The following is an 18,027-nucleotide window of genomic DNA, read 5'->3' as shown; positions in this document are numbered from 1 at the left end:
AGAGAAACTTCTTCTAGTTATTTTTCATTAGCTTTATACTTACCAGAGCTTCATTTGCAGAGTTCACACAGTTGTTTGCCAGAACCTTGTTCTATAAGACAACAAATGATTTCTGCCTATATGTCTGTTGAATATTCCTGTCCCCATGGTTTGACATTTAGAGATTTACTTTGGTTAATGGAATGACCATTCTAATGCTCATGGCACCTAATTCCACCTCAAAAGAACGTATCTGTCCCAAATTAAAAATGCATGGAACAAAATCCTCCTGAGCTGTGACTTCCTGCAATTCAGTCTGTTGAAACATGAAGTGAGGGTGACCAGTTCCTCTCTCACTTGTAGCAGTAAGCTTCTTCACTACATCATTTAGTTCCATGAGTATTTGGAAATATTAACGAATCTCTGCGGTTCTCTTGCAGTTCCCCAACTCAGAGAAGCATTTGTATACTCCCAGTGTTATGTTTTTGCCCAAGGTTAAACTTTCTTACCACAGTGAAATCAACGCATGATGCATGACAGTGCTGAATAGAGATATGTAGTTCTTGGCCCTGTTCATTTGTCATGAGTCAGGGTTTCAAAAGGTTAATAACTCTGCTAAAAGACACAGGGATCAGTGTTGCTGACTTCAGTGCCTTTTTTTCCAGGGTAAAGGAGGGTTATGTTCTCAAATAGCTTTAAAATTAGCCTGTCAGTACGTGACAGTAAAAAGCATTAGTAAAATAGTAGTTAAAAAAAAAAAGTGTTAAAATGTCAAAAGTTATAATAAAAAAGCATAAAGCATGCAGGCAGTAAATAAAAATAGGAAGAAGCACAGTAAAGTATTTTGAGACGTATGAGGGAAAAACACTGTCTGAAAGGAAGTTATCCTTGGGATTGTTACTAGAGAAATCATCTCAGCCACAAGTACTGGGTGACTGTCTGGTTGTGCACGGACGTGAAGTTCCACTTCCCTCTGAAGTTCAGCCTCACAAGGCTGTGGTTCTCTTCTCCAGGGCCATAAGGTTCTGTGATTCTCTTCTCCAGAGCAACAGCCAACGTGATAAAGGACTGACTTAATTGGAGTCACAGTTGTTTGTGCTTAACCTTTGTGCAGAAGCCACTGTAATCAGGGATCTGAGTCTGCATTTCACGGAGCTGTTGTCCTGCATAGGGATGAAATACATTTTTTTTTTTGACCTACTAGTGCCTAACTTTTTCTTTCTGCTTTGTCTTTTTCAGTTGTTCCTCTAAGAAAGCCAAGTCTTACCTTTACAGTTTCTTACCAATTTTAAAATGGCTTCCCAGTTACCCAGTAAAGGAATACTTATTAGGAGACATTATCTCAGGTATAAGCACTGGAGTTATGCAGCTTCCTCAAGGTGGGTATCTCTCTGGATTTATTCATCATCTTTGATTTTCTGCGTATATTTTTATGGTGGTGGTTGGCTTCCTGAACACGTGTTCATGAAAATAGTATGGGCCTTTCAGGTGTTTGTGGAGGTCAGTACAACATTCTGCAGACTAGCCCATAATGAGCATTCCCTCAAATTTAAAGTCAGTGATATGCAGTGAACTCTCTGAAAGAAGCTTACCTTTAAGATCGATACCCACCGTTCTTAATGACAGAACAACTTTTCAGTTTAAATGCATGTTTGCTTAGTGCTCCTAATTATCTTCTGATCTCATTGTGAAAATTGTTGCAAATTCCCCACAGAGGGAAGCAGTGTCTAATAGAGATAACAGACCTAGTATTTCGGCAGTAGTTCTGGCAGGATGCTCCTCAGGGGAGAAACTGTTGCAGAGGAACCAAACTGAAATCAGTCAGAAGAACGTTCAAGAAACCGGAGACTGATCCCTCTTTTTATTTTAAGGATAGAAGCCACAGGCTTAAGCTGTAACATAGTGGTGGGCAACGATTTACACCGTGGAAATAAGAGTAGCTTGTGTAACAACAATGCAAGCCTGTGGAATTTCTATGAATTTAGTTGGAAGCTTTACACCCAGCAGAACCAGGCTCTGAAGCAGCATCAGACTCTCTAGAAGACGAAGAGAAAACGTGTTTTCACTGCTCTGTTCAGTTCTTGGTGACTGGAATGAAGCCTTTTATTTAGCCTGACACTTTACTGTCAGCAATTTCAGAACTGCTATGGCATTGAAAAGTGACAGCATTTTTATTGCAGTGCTGTTATGGGGTGCCAGCATTTCTCTGGGAATGGCAGCTTCATGACAACTGCTGCAGTCCCAGTAGATTTCCCCAGGAGGTCTTGGATTGGAAAGAATCCTTGGTTTTGTACAGAGCCCAGTCCCACTGGGATCCTCATGCTGAGGGTAATTACACGTACATAAGTTTACTTGTGTTTTGGCTTATTTCATATTTCCACCTCATTCGCTGCATTTGAGGCTGAACCAGGCCTGAATAATGAATCTATAAATCTGAGAAACCTAGGTTTTGATAGGGGGTGACCCATTAAAGGAATGGAGTATTCTAACAGTGCAATTGACCTTTTTATTTCTGCAACTTCCCAGATTTATAATTCTTTTATAATTAAGAATATTTTTTTCTTACACAAACATTAACATCAATTTAACTTATCTTAAACTGGTAAGTTATGTGGTTAGCTGTTAGATAAATCTGTGGTGCACTGGGCACAAACATCACCAGTTGTATACCAAGATACAGTTTACTTGATGGCCAGATAAGGGCACTCAAAGTGGTTAGGAGTGAACTTTATACTTAATTTTGTGACTTTGTTTTAAATTAAACATTATTCTTCCCTCCGGTGATTACAGACATACCCTTGAACTGTTTCTAATCTTTCCCTTTCTGAAAAGACATAAGCTGAACTTTTATTTTTCTGGAATGGATGTAATTATAGCAAGCTTGAGGTCAAAGAATCCTGGGAATCATTCCAGAAGGAACTACAATTACCAGGGTGTTTGAGCACTGAACTCCTGTCATGTCAATATCTCTTCCTTTCCTTGGCACTGAGAGCTTTTAAAAAATGCCAGTACAAATGAAAAGGAAAGGGACTAAAAGGGTACTCAAATCAGGAACTTCGCATTGACCCACCCTCCTGGACTGACACCACTAGCTTTCAGTTCTAGTCGCTTTTACTACTAAGTTCATCACAATATTAAAGGCCAGGGTGTTATGGTACAGGGTGTTCCACTGGTGCTCTTGGCAGGAGATAGCCCCTGGGACAAAGGATGTATGTGGGATGACTTTCAGATGTGCTTGATCAAAAGAACATTGCTGCAAGTGAATAACAGCATTGCCAGTCCAGCCCTGTTAGGAATAGGAATTCTTGGTTAGGTCGGGTCTCAAACATTGTTTAGGAAGTGAGCAAGACCCCGTGAGCTATTGCACAGCACAAGAGCACTTGGATGACACAGATCATTTCCTAGCTTGTACTTTCAGGATAAACCTAATGCTTTGACTCTCAATTGAAACATAAATTAACAGGGAGAAGTGTTTTAGAGTATCACTGGCTCTCCTTTGGGGGTGAATGTGGGCAGCCGAGCTCCACCACAACTGCTCTGACTCCCCCTCCTCAAAGGGAAAGAGAAAGAAAATACAATAAAAAGGGCTCAAGGGTTGAGATAAGAATGGGGAGATCGCTCAACAATATTGTCATGGGCAAAACCAGACTCAGCATAGGGAGTTTAGAGAAATTTATTGCCTGTTACTGACAAGCTAGAAAAGTGAGAAACAAAGAAAGCAAACAAAAACCACTTTCTCTCCCTTCACCCTCTTCTACCTTTTCCCCCCAAGTGGCACAGGGGAACAAGGAATGGGGGTTGAGGTCAGTCTGTAGTACTTCATCTCCACCACTCCTCGGTCACTCTGCCCCTGCTGCATGTGGGGTCCCTCTCACGGGATGCCGTCCTTCCCAAACTGAGCCTGCGGGGGCTGCCCACAGGCAGCAGCTCTTCAAGACCTGCTTCCACACGGCTCTGTACTACAGGGTCCATCCCCCAGGAGCAAACTGCTCCAGCATGGGTCCCCCATGGGCAGCAGCTCCCCCCAGACCCCCTGCTTCTGCATGGGCTCCTCTCCATGGGCTGCAGCTCCGGCCCAGGGCCTGCTCCTGCGGGGACTCTCGATGGGCTGCAACCTGCTCCAGGCCACATCCACCTGCTCCACCGGGGGCTCCTCCACAATTGCAGCTGCCCAGGATGGTTACCCTCCGTATCATGGGATGCACGTGGTTTACCAGTGAGCCCAGTCCCATGACAAGCACCCGTTCAGTCCCATCAAGGGAGAGCACTGGGGGAGGTGTTCCTCAGAGCTCTTCTCCCACAGCTTCATCCCCGTGCTTGTCAGCTCCACCAAAAAAGGGGAATGGTGTGGATCCATTGCATGGGGCTTGACATGTCTAAACAACAAAAAGGACTCAATGTACTGAATAGACCCGGAGAAATCCCAGGCTGTGTAAGCTCAATGTCCTTACAGAGCACAAGCAATGCTTCCCTGCTTGGTTTACACTTCAGAGCATGTTTTGTGGAACTGCAAACAGTTAGGTAATCCCACTTATTCTGGAATAAGGGGGGAGAGAGGAAGAAAGTGCTCAATCACAGCTTGCCATGAAGGTCATGTCTGATTAAAAAGGAGGAGAAAAATCAAACGTGTCTGCTGGTTATGTTGTTTCAGGTTTGGGGCAGTGGGGAGTTTATTAATTTATTGACAGATCAGAACAAAAGCAATCAAAAGTGTTGGTGATTATGAAATGCTTCTAGGCAAAACAGTGAGTGCACAACTGGGCACATGCACACAAACATGCCCACACACATCTGCAACACCTGTGATTTTAGACTTGTGGTTTCCTGAGTTAAACCTCTTAGGTTTCTAGGCGCTCTCCTACATTATTATACGTATTTACGACTATTTCCTGCAAGACTTACCTTCTAAATCTGTGATGTATCACTAGTGTTCATGTTAGATTAGTTCAACCCTTGAAGGCTTAAATCCTTACACTTCAAATGGTTTCTTACTCTTTGCCTAACATACATATTTGTATCTGTTTTCTAGGGTTAGCTTATGCTTTGCTGGCAGCTGTTCCCCCAGTGTTCGGCCTTTATTCTTCATTTTATCCTGTCTTTCTGTATACTTTTTTTGGGACCTCCAAACACATATCAATAGGTAAGTCTATATAGACAACTGAAATTCGGTGTGCATGTCCAAAAAAAAATAAAGGTGGATAAATAGAAAGTGTGTCTGTTTTCCGTTAAGTCACATTTAAGTGAATAAGAGGTGCATTGTTAAGGCTTGACACATTTGTGGGTTTTACTGTTAATTTATCCATCCTACTTAGGAAAGAACAGAAGAGCATTTTTTTCAGGTTAGATCTAGAAATGTGCACTGTGAACTCCTGAACTATAATTTCCTCTTTGTAGTCAACTCTCTGTGTGGCCACAAGTTTAATTTGCGTAACAGAAACTGAAAATAAAAAAGATGGTATTTACTTACCATAGTGGTCTGTGTTCAACATCTAAGTAACTTTAATGGTGCAGAGTACTGGAGCAGACATTGGGACTAAAAACTACAATATTCTTGAAGAAAACTATTATTAATTTAGTTCCACAGATCTATGCAGGTCTTTGTTAGGAAGCCTAGGACTGTTCCTAAAAAATGCCAGTATTCTAACCAATTGTTTTCCTTTCCCTCTGATTCCAGGCACTTTTGCTGTGATTAGTATGATGGTTGGAGGGGTAGCTGTTAGACAAGTGCCTGATGAGGTGATTTCTGTGGGCTATAACGCAACGAACACTACGTATGCCTCCGAATATTACAGCAACAGGGATTTCAAACGGGTGCAGGTGGCTGTGACTCTTGCATTTCTTTCAGGAATTATCCAGGTACGTGCTTGCAGTTGCAAGGGGCACTGGGTCCTAGTGGGTCCCCTTTCAATAGACACTTTAGCAGTATGCAATGTAGAATGCAGGCTGCTTCTTGGCAGAAGTGATTTGTGGGGAGATACCTTGGAGGCAAGTCTGTGTCAGGGCATCATGGCTTAGAGTGAAAAACAGGACTTCCCCTTTCATTTTTTTTTATCCTGTCAGAAAAACTCTACTTGATGTTCTCTGGTATGTCCCTAAATGCATCCAAATACACGTTTGCGTGTATTCTACATGGCACCTGCCAGTGGCATGGAAGATTTGGTGCATTGGTGGCTGCTCACTGACTGTAGCTCTGGTAGGGCCAGGTTCAGGTCTGCCTGATCTGGCTGGGCACTGGGGTAAGAAGATGTGTCCCGTGGTCTGTCTGCTATGTAGTGATGATGTTCAGGCTATAGTAAGACTCACACTGTTACTGTTTCTCTTCTTCATTAGTTGTGTTTAGGTCTCCTTCGATTTGGGTTTGTAGCCATCTATTTAACAGAGCCTCTGGTGCGAGGATTTACTACTGCTGCTGCAGTTCATGTCTTCACTTCTCAGTTAAAGTATCTCCTTGGAGTTAAGACTAACCGATACAGCGGACCCCTCTCAGTTGTGTATGTAAGTAGCTACCTTTACTAAATATGCAAATTCTACATTGTCACGAACTATTAGTTAAGCCTTTTTCTACTGAATTTCTAATGATTATTTCATAATGATTTCTAATTATTATTTCTTAATATGCTGTTAGTTCACTAATCCAGAAAACAGAAATACTAACTGCTAAATAAATAGGAGGGAAAGTATACTTTCAAGGGGTACTGCCAGGACCTTGATAATACCCTGACAGTTGATGTAATTTTCCATCTGTCTTTTTCAAAGATATTTTTCTTCAATATTTTTTTTTTTTCAGAGACCTCTCCAGAGGTCTTTTATTTCATTTCTTAAAATGCAGTGAAAGAAGGAGTAATGGGTAGAGGAATCACACCCTAGCAACTTGTGTGTTCTAAGAAGCTTCCTTTCCTAACACCCTTTTTAATAATGTTTTTCAACTGAAACATATTTGCAATAATGGCCAGTTCAGCAGTGTTGCAAGGTCATTGTTATTTCATCATATTACTATGGTAACCTCAATGATTATATCAGCAGCTTTATCGTTTTAGAATGGTTTATGCAGTTCTAAATAGATATGACTTGCCAACAAATATTTGAAGGTATTAGAAGGGGTTGGTATTTATTGCTTTCAGGTAGTTGCCAGGATGAAATATGTGTGAAAATGCTGAGCATGAGATGTGGTTTAGTTTAGACTTTTTCCCCCATAATAGAGATTTTTCTTCAAATTTCTACCCCATTTGAGGAAGACTGGTATTATAAATTATTGCAAGTGTATCTCCCTCATTGAGATATTCTGAACTTCTGTATTTTAATGGAACAATGGGGATTTTAGTGAGGCAGTGATTAACTATGGTTATAGATGCAGAATAAAAACAGCAGTGTATAATTTGTTCTTTTGTGGCAAATTTCCTAATAAAACAAATACGATCTTCATGGAGTAATTATAATACTTCTATTGTGTTACAGAGCATAGTTGCTGTGTTTTCAAAAATAACAACGACCAATGTTGCTGCACTGATTGTTGGATTAACGTGCATTGTTCTGTTGTTGATTGGCAAGGAAATCAATCTCCGCTATAAGAAAAAGCTCCCAGTTCCTATTCCTATGGAGATAATTGTGGTAAGTCGGTTGAGAAGTTCTTTAGCTAAATTATTTAACTATTCTAAAGCTGTGGAATTGATATCATTGTCTATCAAGTCTAATTGGGCTTTAGGGTAACCTGTTGAACATGATTTGTTTGAGATTTGATCCAACTGAATGTTTCAGTGCTCATGAGGTTAGGCTCTGACGTGCCCAAGTTTTAGGCACAAAGTCCCAAAGAGGAATTGAAAACCCGGTTAAACAGCCATAGTCCCCTGTGGTAATGGGAAGGTGGAGATTTGTTGTAAAACCCACTCTACCCTGGAGTTGTGGCGCCTGAATGAGTCTCTGCAAGACATGCCTCTGAGTGGCATGGAGTACAGGAGCTCAGAATCCCCTCCTGAAGGAGATGCTTATGGATGCTGGATTCAGAAGTTCTGTAGGGCTTACTTTCCTTTTAAAATGCCTTAGTAGAAAGAAAAGCAGGAACAAGTGGGACTTGCTGCTTAACCTTCCTTTCCCTGAGACTGTGTATTTTTATAATTACCCGTGTATTTTAGTGTAGTTGTTCAAAACAAAATCAGTGCTGCAGTCAGGTATCAGACTATCTTAATAGCCCACACCTCACGTAATCTTTCATCTTTAAAGGTGGCTGGAATTAAAAATGAGTTCTCAGGTAACCAGAGCTCTCAAACAACCTGCACAAAATCACAGCCAAGGAAGGGAGTAGCTGAAGGCATGAATGCAGTCTTGACAGAAGGAACAAAGAAGGGAGGGAGATGACAGAGATGTACTAGTTTGTTATTTGATTGAAAGGCACTAGCAAAGCAGTCTTACACCTGCAGCTTTCATTGCTGCTGCACCAGTTATTTTTGTAGATAACGTGCATTCTGCACACATGAAAGTATGGCAGTGCAGACCCCCTTGACTTGTTCTTGAATTGAATTTCTTAGTACATGCTTTTCTGTGTCTGTTTCCCAATGCATGCTGGCTGGCTCAAGCAGAGGGAATCTGAGCGATTCAAATCATATCATATCATGCATGTTAACTATATAAAAATTAAAAATAAAACCAGTGAGTTGAAAGTGATGGAGGGAAAATTGTGGAACTTCCTCCTTTTTATCTGCTTCTGTACTCCCTAGCTCTTAGAAAACTGATTGACAAATGAATGCAATCCCTTATGTGTGTTTATAATAAGCTATTATAAAACTGTTATTAATATAAGCTATTATAAACTGTTATTAGTCCTTCCGATGTTTTGCTACATGATGATGTGTTTATGTTTTTTTAGGTTATTATTGGCACAGGAGTTTCAGCTGGAATGAATCTGACTGAATCATATGGAGTGGATGTTGTAGGGAATATTCCTCAAGGGTAGGGGTGATATTCTTATTTAACCTATACCTTCTCATATAGCATGTACCTTTTATTATAGTAACTTGTAACCTTATATTTATTCTTTAAGGTTAAGAGCACCAGCAGTTCCTGAGATTCAGCTCATCCCAGCAATATTTGTGGATGCGATAGCAATAGCAATAGTTGGATTTTCAATGGCTGTATCAATGGCCAAGATCTTTGCCCTTAAACATGGTTACACCATTGATGGGAATCAGGTAAAAATATTTGAGGTTTTCTAGTGATAATTCTCAGTACTGCCTTCATTTGTCTGTTAAAGTAGAAGGGGATATTAGACAAAAGAGGTTTTTATTTCATTGTGGAATCAGGTCAGGTTTTTGACAGCCTACACATTTAAATGCCAGGAGTGATTTTAAGCTCTTCTGGCTGTGTTTTAATAACCAAATTTGCTTCTAACTTTGTTTTGGGAAACTTCTGCTAAAGCTGGATGTGTGCATGAATATTAATTGTGGGGACAGACGATACTTAGGCTATCCTGATGGGCAGCTATTTTACTTGTAGTTTCTTTCACAGCAAAGCATAGAGTTCCCATTTGATAAATACAGTGTCTTCCTGAGTTAAGTATCTAGATCTGTTTTATTCAGAAGATTCCAGGTGCTATAGTTTAACATCACCTGGATGTTAAACTATAGAATTCCTTGTAAACAGGATGTAATGCATGCCAAGTGTTTGTTTAAATGAAACAAAACATTATCTGTATGAGGAACCATTTTTGTCTCAATTTTACTGTTAAAAATCAAGTTATCCCAGGCCTGGAGAAAGTCTTGAAAACAAGCAATTCTATCATTCATTTTAATTTTTAGTCTGACTTATAATAGTAATATTTAAGGATGAGAAATGTCTCTAGCACTTCATCAGATGCTTCATTTAACACAAGATTTAACTTGCATTACCTTGTGTGAGAACCGTGTGAGAACCACAAGTGTAAGCTATGATAAGGTTGCTAGCAAGCACTGTAAATAAGAGGTAGTTATTATTATGTATAGGTAGCTCCACCTTTGTACAGTTGCTAGGTATAACCGCCTTGTGTTTTGCTCTGTTGTTTGACACAGGAACTTATTGCCTTGGGAATATGCAACTCTGTGGGGTCGTTTTTCCAAAGCTTTTCAGTCACTTGTTCAATGTCTCGGAGTCTTGTTCAGGAAAGCACTGGTGGGAAAACTCAGGTAATGTAAACCCAAATTTTGAGCCAAAGTTTGTTTTTTCTTTGGACCTCCAAAACAAAAGTCTGGAGCTTTAGAAAATTGCCCTATTCTTGACCTGGGGCTAAAAGAAATAACTAGAGTTGCTCCTGTGTCATATCCAGGGTGGGCCAAGATAGAAGGCTGCATGACAAGGGAAATGGACAAATTGAGTGGGAGGGATCAAAAGCTTGACTAACCAGCCCTTTGAAGAGTGGTTAGTTAATCAGTAATACAGCCCTTTTGGGGCACATCTTAGTACTTAGATATAATTTCTTGCTTTTTTTTTTATCAGATTGCAGGTGCACTCTCTTCAATTATGGTTCTGTTGGTAATTGTGGCTATTGGATACCTCTTTGAACCACTTCCACAGGTAATGTAGCTTTGCCTGTTAGGCATTGCATGTCAATGGACAGAAGCCAGCTAGTATTGCTTAAAATAGAATGAGGTGGATGATTAATAAGCAAATACAGTTAGGGCTTGACCCAGAAACCTTTAACTTAAAGCAGAAATGTACACAAAATTTAAACTAGCAATGAATAAATATTATGAAGGATCCAGCATGCTTTTTGTTTTCTTTTTCTTTTGGTAGTTCTTTTTAATACTGGCCATTCTAGACTCTGTCTAAAACACAAAACCGGTATCTTCAAATAATCTCCCTTGGATTACAGCATAAGAATTCTGGGAAGAGGTTAAAAAGTTAAAAGAAAGTAACAGATGAGCTGGAAAGGGTTGAGGCTGAATGATGGCTCAGCATCACAAGTTGCTTTTACTGCAATTGTACTTATTTGTATAAAAATATGGTTTTGTGCATAGATATATATTGATTTAAAAAATAAACTTGTTTCTCTTTGTCTTGCATAGGATGATATGCATTTCATTTATTTTTTTTAATAGGAGTATATTGATTTACACCTACATGAATGTCACAGGAATTGTTGGAAGTTATTGAAGAGAAACTTGAATTTGAGATTACAGTCTAGCTACTTTAATTGCAGTAGCATGAAGCTCAGGAATGTATACTTTCTCTTGTCAGGAAAGAGTAAATCAAGCTGTGCTGACTCTGGCATGCCATTTCTTGGCTGCAGGAAAAGTGTATCTCTACTGATTTTCTCAAAAAGTTTTTTAAATGGAACATCTGTTCAGTAGACTTGTATCAGTTTTACAAAGCACAGAAAGCAATTATTTTTGATGCTTTGAAGTTCTTATTGGCAATTGTTTTATTTTGCTTCTGAAAATAGCATTTGTGTAATATTCCTAGACAGTGCTAGCTGCAATTGTAATGGTGAACCTGAAAGGAATGTTTAAGCAGTTTGGAGATATCGCACACTTCTGGAAAACCAGTAAGATCGAGCTGGTGAGTAATGTGCAGCTCAGTGCATATATTGTCCTGTATTAAATGTGCTGCTGCTCTTCTTCCTATCCTCTAAAACAGAGGAGAAACTTACTGAGGAGTTACAGCTTGGTGTTGCTTTGCAGAAGAACATAAGACGTTGAGTTGTAAGAACCCTAGGAGAGTGAGCCATTGCAGACAAGAACATTTTTGTTGTCGTTCAACAACCTTTAACTCAGGTCAGAAGTAGTTTAGCTGCGTTAAAAGCAAAGCTTGTGCAGTGTTGCTATAGGAACTGTACTGAATGCTGTGGGGAATGCCTGAGAAGAATTTGAAATAGAGTCACAAAGAAAACTACTTAAAGGTATTTGTCATCTTTGAAGACAAACCAAAAACCTGCCCAAAGTAGTTTTCTGGCTTAACTGGCAACATGTTTGTTGTTGACCCAAGGCCAGAAGATTCGTGATTTGCAGCAGTGGCTCTTGAGACCCCCATGCTTATTTCTGGGGGAACTCGGAAACGTGACAGAGACCACAATGTACAGACACATAGGTAGTCTTTGACCATGTGAAGCAGATAAACAACTTCAAGAGCTATCATATATATATGACTTGCCATCATATATATCGTGATTTCCAAGGCTCCTGACAATCAGAGAACTAGATCCTTGAGATCATCAGAAGTAAATGATGATCTCAAAAAGTAACGTTCACATTTTGGCTGAGCTGCTCTGTGAGAACTGAGGAGCTGTCCCTCTGGCTCAGAAAGGCAGCTGGTAGTTTCTGTATCGTATTGGCACCTTGGCACAGTTGAAGCATTCAGTTCTTCTTTGTTCAATAGCAAGCTCCTCTGACTTTCCCCTGATTCCCTTCGCGTGCAACAGTTTGTCTCCTCCAGAGAAACTTCTGTGTGTATTTTACACATGTAGCGGACAGTTCACACTGCCAAATACTAGGGTTTGCAACATGGTCAGTCTTACTGCTCAGCAAAAGGTGACAGTAAAGGAGAGCTACTTTTGCAGGCCCTGCATTTTATTATTTTTTTTAATCCTACAGTGTTGGGAGTCTGATGGTAACACTGCATTCCTTGCAAAACAGGATGTAGGGCGTTAATTAACCAGGGACAATTTGTCAGGTGTTAGTGCACCTTGAGTATCTGTGCCCTTCTCAAAGGTTAAGGCAATTATAGTTTGCTATCATGATGACTTGGATTGTAGCCTGGTCCTACACAGAAAAGATGCACAGGCTTCAGTCTGGTTTATGCTATTGTGTTTGCTTTCAACAGAAAGGGATGCCTATTAATTCAGAGCTTTTCTTTCTTTTAGGCCATCTGGGTGGTAGCTTTTGTGGCTTCTCTCTTCCTGGGACTAGACTATGGTTTGCTTACTGCAGTAACGTTTGCAATGATAACCGTTATTTACAGAACACAAAGGTCAGATTTCTTCTTTATAAAATTAGTGTTTGTTGGTCTTCTGTGTGGTTTTTGTTTGTTTAAGGAATGCAAATAAGCAGTAGACCTTTCCACCCCCTTCAGCTGCATGCAGTATACAGTTTGCTTCATAATGTAGGTCATGCAGGGCATAACCCATGGCTCCAATCCAGGGTTCAAATTTTATTTTTCTGAGAACAGAATTTTTGGAGGTCATGAGACGCACAACTTCAATAATAAAGAGATAATTTTAGATTTTCTAATCTTATTTACATTGTCTTTAATGCCTGGAATTCAGAACTTGAAGCCTGTTGGATGGCAGAGGTTCATTAAATGTTTACATTTTGTGTGTACTCTCAGTAAGCACAAGTTGTCAGGTTATCACTAGCTAAATGTTTAGATATTTTATAAGAAAGATCTAATTCATCACGGAAAGTGTCCCCACCCTTCATGTTTTCAAGTCACTTCTTGCTCCCAAAACTTCTCAGAACTTCTACTGTGAAGCTCTCCACATCTGGAGATGAATGATGTGTGGATAGGATTTCACCTGTTACATGAGGCTTCTAGGCTCAGGGCTTTGGATATCTAGATAGAAAATCTACAAAAGCGTTGGTTTCCATCCACATTGGGATGAAACCAAACTGTGAAATTTCCACTCTGCCTACATAAGAGTATTTTTCTGCCAGCTGCATATGGCTTGGTCCTTTTAACCAGAGCAGTGATGTATTTTGCTGTCATTTTGCCTCTGAATCGGGAATGTTCAGCTTCTCAGGCATGCTTGTCCCAGGAGCCGAATGGCTTTTTGAAACTGCAGCATGGTTTGTGCCAGTGTGAGCTGCCATATTTAGAAATGGTCAGTGGAGTCGCGCCAGTTTGCATCAAAGAAGATTTACTCTGTAACTTTGCAGGTCCGTGCTTTTCAGCAAATGACAACATCAGAGTGCTACGTTTCCAAATTGTTTCTGCACTGATAGAAGCAAATTTGACTAGTCACTAGATGGCCCCTTCATTATGTTCCTTTCATAAACTGCCCACTGCATTTGACCATGCTTAGATAAACTTGCAGCAAACAGAACAACTATGTAGGATAAATTTCAACCTGTATTAAGCACTCACTTCTCCAGTTTATAAGTGATAATATTGAAACAGTTATTTCCATTTCTCTCCAGACCTCAGTACAGAATCCTCGGTCAGATTCCTGACACAGATATCTACTGCGATGTGGAAGAGTATGAAGAGGTAGGAGTGTATTCTTCTGCATTGAACATTTTTCTGTGTTGAAACAAAGATAACAGTGGCAATTGGCTGCTTAACCCCACCACACTGCATATTTAGAGCTCTCTGTCCAGCATAACCTGTGTTATGCTTGGGAGAAGCTAGTAGATGTAATGTTACTAGCTAAAGCTGTACTGCTCAACATGCTGGCTTTTGGTCCTGCATGTACATTTAACCTGGAGGCAATCAGAAGTAGCCTTTATACTACTTACATACTACAAAATGGTAAGACTTACAGAAATACCTCTGCTAAACCTGCTGCCTAGTCAAATGTATACGAGACTACCTTCTTTAATTGTGGCAGTATTAAATGAAATGTGTAGCCAGCAGGACCCAAACAGTTGTGTTCTTTAGCATTGCAAAAGCTGTTCAGAACAGCATCTCCCTGCCTCTACCTGGGTCCTGCTGATTAAACATGACACGATTGCTCGCCATGCATTCAGCTTCTTATAAATGCGGTTTTGTTCAACCAAAAGTTGACAAAGGCAGTATATTTTGTAAATATAATGGCTCTGAGCATGCTCTATGTATTTGCAATCAGCAGCCACGATTTCCTGCACACTCTGCCATGTTGTCAGCGATGCTGCTATGAAGGTTACAAACCCCTTTACTCAGGAGCCAGCCTGTAAAAAACTGTGAAAAGACCATGCTGTAATCTGAAAGCATTCCCTCACCAATAGTTCTGCTTTGAATATGACACGAAGCAAAAGTTTATGTGGGCATGTTTATAGCTATAAACAAAGAAGAGGAAACTCAGCTTTTGTTATATTGAATGCAGTTTGCATTTCCTACACCTGTACAAAGGTGGGGCTGGTAGCATATGGCAGGCTGTATCTCTGCTGTTGCTCAGATCATTTTCATGTAAAATGTCAGAGTGCAGGCTGCTCAGAGATCGCTTGGTTTAAAGTAAAGGAAAGACGTGATATTAAGATCCGTGAAAAGGTCTGTTTAAATAAAACCAAAGATTTTTAAAGGCTATAACTAAAGGCTTTTGTTTTGGTAGCTGAGGACACAAGAAAGAAAGAGGAGAGAAAGAAGTTATGCCTGTAGATAGGGAGGAAAAAAGGAGGCATTCCTAGATCTGCATGATATCCTCACATGAATACCACCTGCAGAGAACAACATCAGAGAATGTTGAATACTAAATGTGAATACTAAATTCCTTTTTATGGCTGTACATTTATTCGTTATAAACAGAAGTGTCACTTGGCATTGATTCAGTGCAGTATGGCACCTAGAAAGGTGGATGAACTGATCTTCTAACTGGCTTTGCTCACAGCAGTGCTGACCGTCTTTGATACATGCTGATAGTCACCCAGGGTTGGCTGTTGGGCTGCATGTAAGAGTAACACCATGTCTTGTGATCATCCATACAGCTGCTTTTCTTCTAAAGCAAGCAATACCTAACTGTGAACATCCATTTTTTTTCCTTAGGTTAAAGAATGTCCTGGTATAAAAATATTTCAAGCTAATGCATCCCTTTATTTCGCCAATAGCGAGTCGTACACAAGTGCACTGAAGAAAAAGGTGAGCGAAACAAAATCTTTACTACCTATGTCTTGAAAATTCAAAACATCTTTTGAAACGCCCTTTAGCATAGCCCCTAATACAGTGTTCCCCAGCCTGTGACCTCTGGTATGATATGAGAAGATATGAGGTGATCCTCCGGCCAGCTGCAGATCATCTTAGCAAGGAACAAGATGGTGGGAGGGAGTAAACAGCATGCAGAGCACGCCTCACCTCCTGCCTGACCCACGTTTGACTGGGTGGGACTGGCAGAAGCAGAGCTAGCTAAGGACAGAACTGCCTGACCTGGTAGCATTTACACTCGTACTAACTTGTGAAAAATTTTTCTGTAGCTTCCATGACGAGTCTTGTACAAAACAGGTGGGTGGTACTCCTCCACAAAGCAAGAGGTATTAGCAATTTGTGTCCAAGTGCACTTCTCCCCCCTCTGCTTTCTGCACTCAAATCAGCATTCTGTTGAAATATGGCACCTCTGATCTCAAGAGAAGAATGTGATGCATCTCTTCCTCATCTTGTTAACACAGTGCTTGCGAAGATTATTCCTTCTTACTTTATACTGTTCTCACCCCCACCAAGGGACACTGAATAATGCAGGCTTCTTTAAAATTTATGATAGTGATGAATTCAGTGCTAATTGATACTGCAATGTCATCCTAACAAGCTGGATTTTGTCTGATCACGGTTTCTTTTCATGGCAGACTGGAGTGGACCCTTGTGCCATATTAGCAGCAAGGAGAAAAGCCCAGAAGAAGCACGCCAGGGAAATAAAAAAGGCTAACGAACTCAAAAAGAAAGCTGTATTGAAGCTAGTGAATTCTTCGGTAAATATTTACCTCTACTTTATCAGCTAACACCGTGCTTTTCAGTGTTACCATTCTTGTTTATAAAAGGTACAGAGTGCTTCTCGGGTAGGAAAACTTAGAGAACAAGCACTGTGCAGTGTGGACAGGCTACTAAGGAACAGCAGAAGGATCAGAGGCTCATGGCTGGACTGGATACTTGTGTTGAACCTCAGTTACGTTAAGATACCACGCTAGGGGAGCAGAGCCTTTCACACTATCATACTGTCTCAGCAGTGGTGTCAGCAGAAGGTGGAGGGATCCAGCCTCTGCCACTCTCCCCTGCACGTTCAGAATAATCATACAGAAATAAGATAAAAGAGAAGGTCCTGTAATAAATTTTGTTATGAGTTAAAAGGTGCCGTCCGCACTGCTGATCCTGACATGGGTAACAGAGGCAGGTGCATTCAGAAGGGTTGTTTGAAACACGCTTGTGCCTTTGTGCATGTTTAAATTCATCCCCTTGGTGGGAGCTGGTGGGTGCTTATTATCAGGGAAAACCAAGCAAATGCCTAAGTTTGGAGCCCGATTTCTGGCTCTTCCTTTAAATATGGCTCTTCCTTAAATATGCAACATGATGCACAGGGCTAAGGCAAGAAAATAGAGCAAAAGTATATGAACAGGTGCCTGTGTCTGGAAATAAGTAATTCACCCCCAAGATAATAGCTTTAAGCTGCTTGCATGTGACTGTAGAAAGACTGGGTAGAGGAGACTAAGCATTGATACAGATAAAGCCAGTCCCTGTAATGGTTTAGAGCTGTACACCTTTCAAAGGCTGGCAGAACAGCTGTGTGTGGGGAGGAAGGGGACCTACACTGAAAAAGTATTGGCTATCGTTTGGTTTTATTTGTCTTCTCTCACAGAGTAATGATGTGGAAGGAAATGTAAAACATGAGATAGCAAATGATGAGTTACCCGTAAATGGAAAATCTCTTGATGAGCTTGAACACTTCGTGGAGCCCGAAACAAACATCCACTCTTTAATTCTGGATTTCACCCCAGTGAACTTTGTGGATTCAGTTGGAGCAAAAACCTTAAAATCAGTAAGTAGGGCTTTTTTTTTTTCCTAAAAAAAAAAAAACAAAAAAAAAAAAAAAAAAAAACAAAAAAAAAAACCTGTAAGTTAGGTACCTAGTAGGGAACCTGTCATCATAGGATGTAAGTGCCAACTCAGATACAATCCAGTATCTCACATAATCAGTTTTAATTCTGTAGCTCTGTAAGTTTCAGCTGAATTACTGGAGAATGTGCAGCTCTCACAGTAACTAGTTTACATCTTCCAGAAGAACGATGTGCATAATGATAATGTGTTTAACTGCAGTTTAACTCTATTGCAGATTATAAAAGAATACAAAGAAGTTTCAGTCCACGTCTGTATTGCCAGCTGTAGCGGTGAGTTGATTTTTTTTGTGAATTTGTGGGAGAGATTGTGTTTTATCTCTTACCCTCTGTTTCTGAGTTTTCTCCTGCCAGTTGCCTC

The 18,027-nt window shown here is 40.3% G+C and overlaps 1 protein-coding gene across 1 annotated transcript in view; it reads left to right on the top strand.

Moving 5' to 3' along the window:
- SLC26A5 (solute carrier family 26 member 5) overlaps positions 1 to 18,027 on the top strand; it is a 34,034-nt gene that overhangs the window by 13,725 nt on the left and 2,282 nt on the right. Inside the window, exons 4-19 of the mRNA XM_027459447.3 lie at positions 1,219 to 1,358; positions 5,009 to 5,119; positions 5,654 to 5,835; positions 6,310 to 6,474; positions 7,435 to 7,587; positions 8,840 to 8,922; positions 9,014 to 9,161; positions 10,017 to 10,130; positions 10,441 to 10,518; positions 11,407 to 11,502; positions 12,803 to 12,909; positions 14,076 to 14,145; positions 15,616 to 15,708; positions 16,407 to 16,529; positions 17,411 to 17,590; positions 17,885 to 17,939. Coding sequence (XP_027315248.1) covers positions 1,219 to 1,358; positions 5,009 to 5,119; positions 5,654 to 5,835; positions 6,310 to 6,474; positions 7,435 to 7,587; positions 8,840 to 8,922; positions 9,014 to 9,161; positions 10,017 to 10,130; positions 10,441 to 10,518; positions 11,407 to 11,502; positions 12,803 to 12,909; positions 14,076 to 14,145; positions 15,616 to 15,708; positions 16,407 to 16,529; positions 17,411 to 17,590; positions 17,885 to 17,939 — 1,898 coding nt within the window. The remainder of the gene's footprint in view (positions 1 to 1,218; positions 1,359 to 5,008; positions 5,120 to 5,653; positions 5,836 to 6,309; positions 6,475 to 7,434; positions 7,588 to 8,839; positions 8,923 to 9,013; positions 9,162 to 10,016; positions 10,131 to 10,440; positions 10,519 to 11,406; positions 11,503 to 12,802; positions 12,910 to 14,075; positions 14,146 to 15,615; positions 15,709 to 16,406; positions 16,530 to 17,410; positions 17,591 to 17,884; positions 17,940 to 18,027) is intronic.

The sequence above is a fragment of the Anas platyrhynchos genome, chromosome 1 (genome assembly GCF_047663525.1).
Source record: "Anas platyrhynchos isolate ZD024472 breed Pekin duck chromosome 1, IASCAAS_PekinDuck_T2T, whole genome shotgun sequence".
Classification (NCBI taxonomy): Eukaryota; Metazoa; Chordata; class Aves; order Anseriformes; family Anatidae; genus Anas; species Anas platyrhynchos.
The sequence above is the reverse complement of the archived record's forward strand: the minus strand, read 5'-3'. Positions and strand labels throughout refer to the sequence as shown.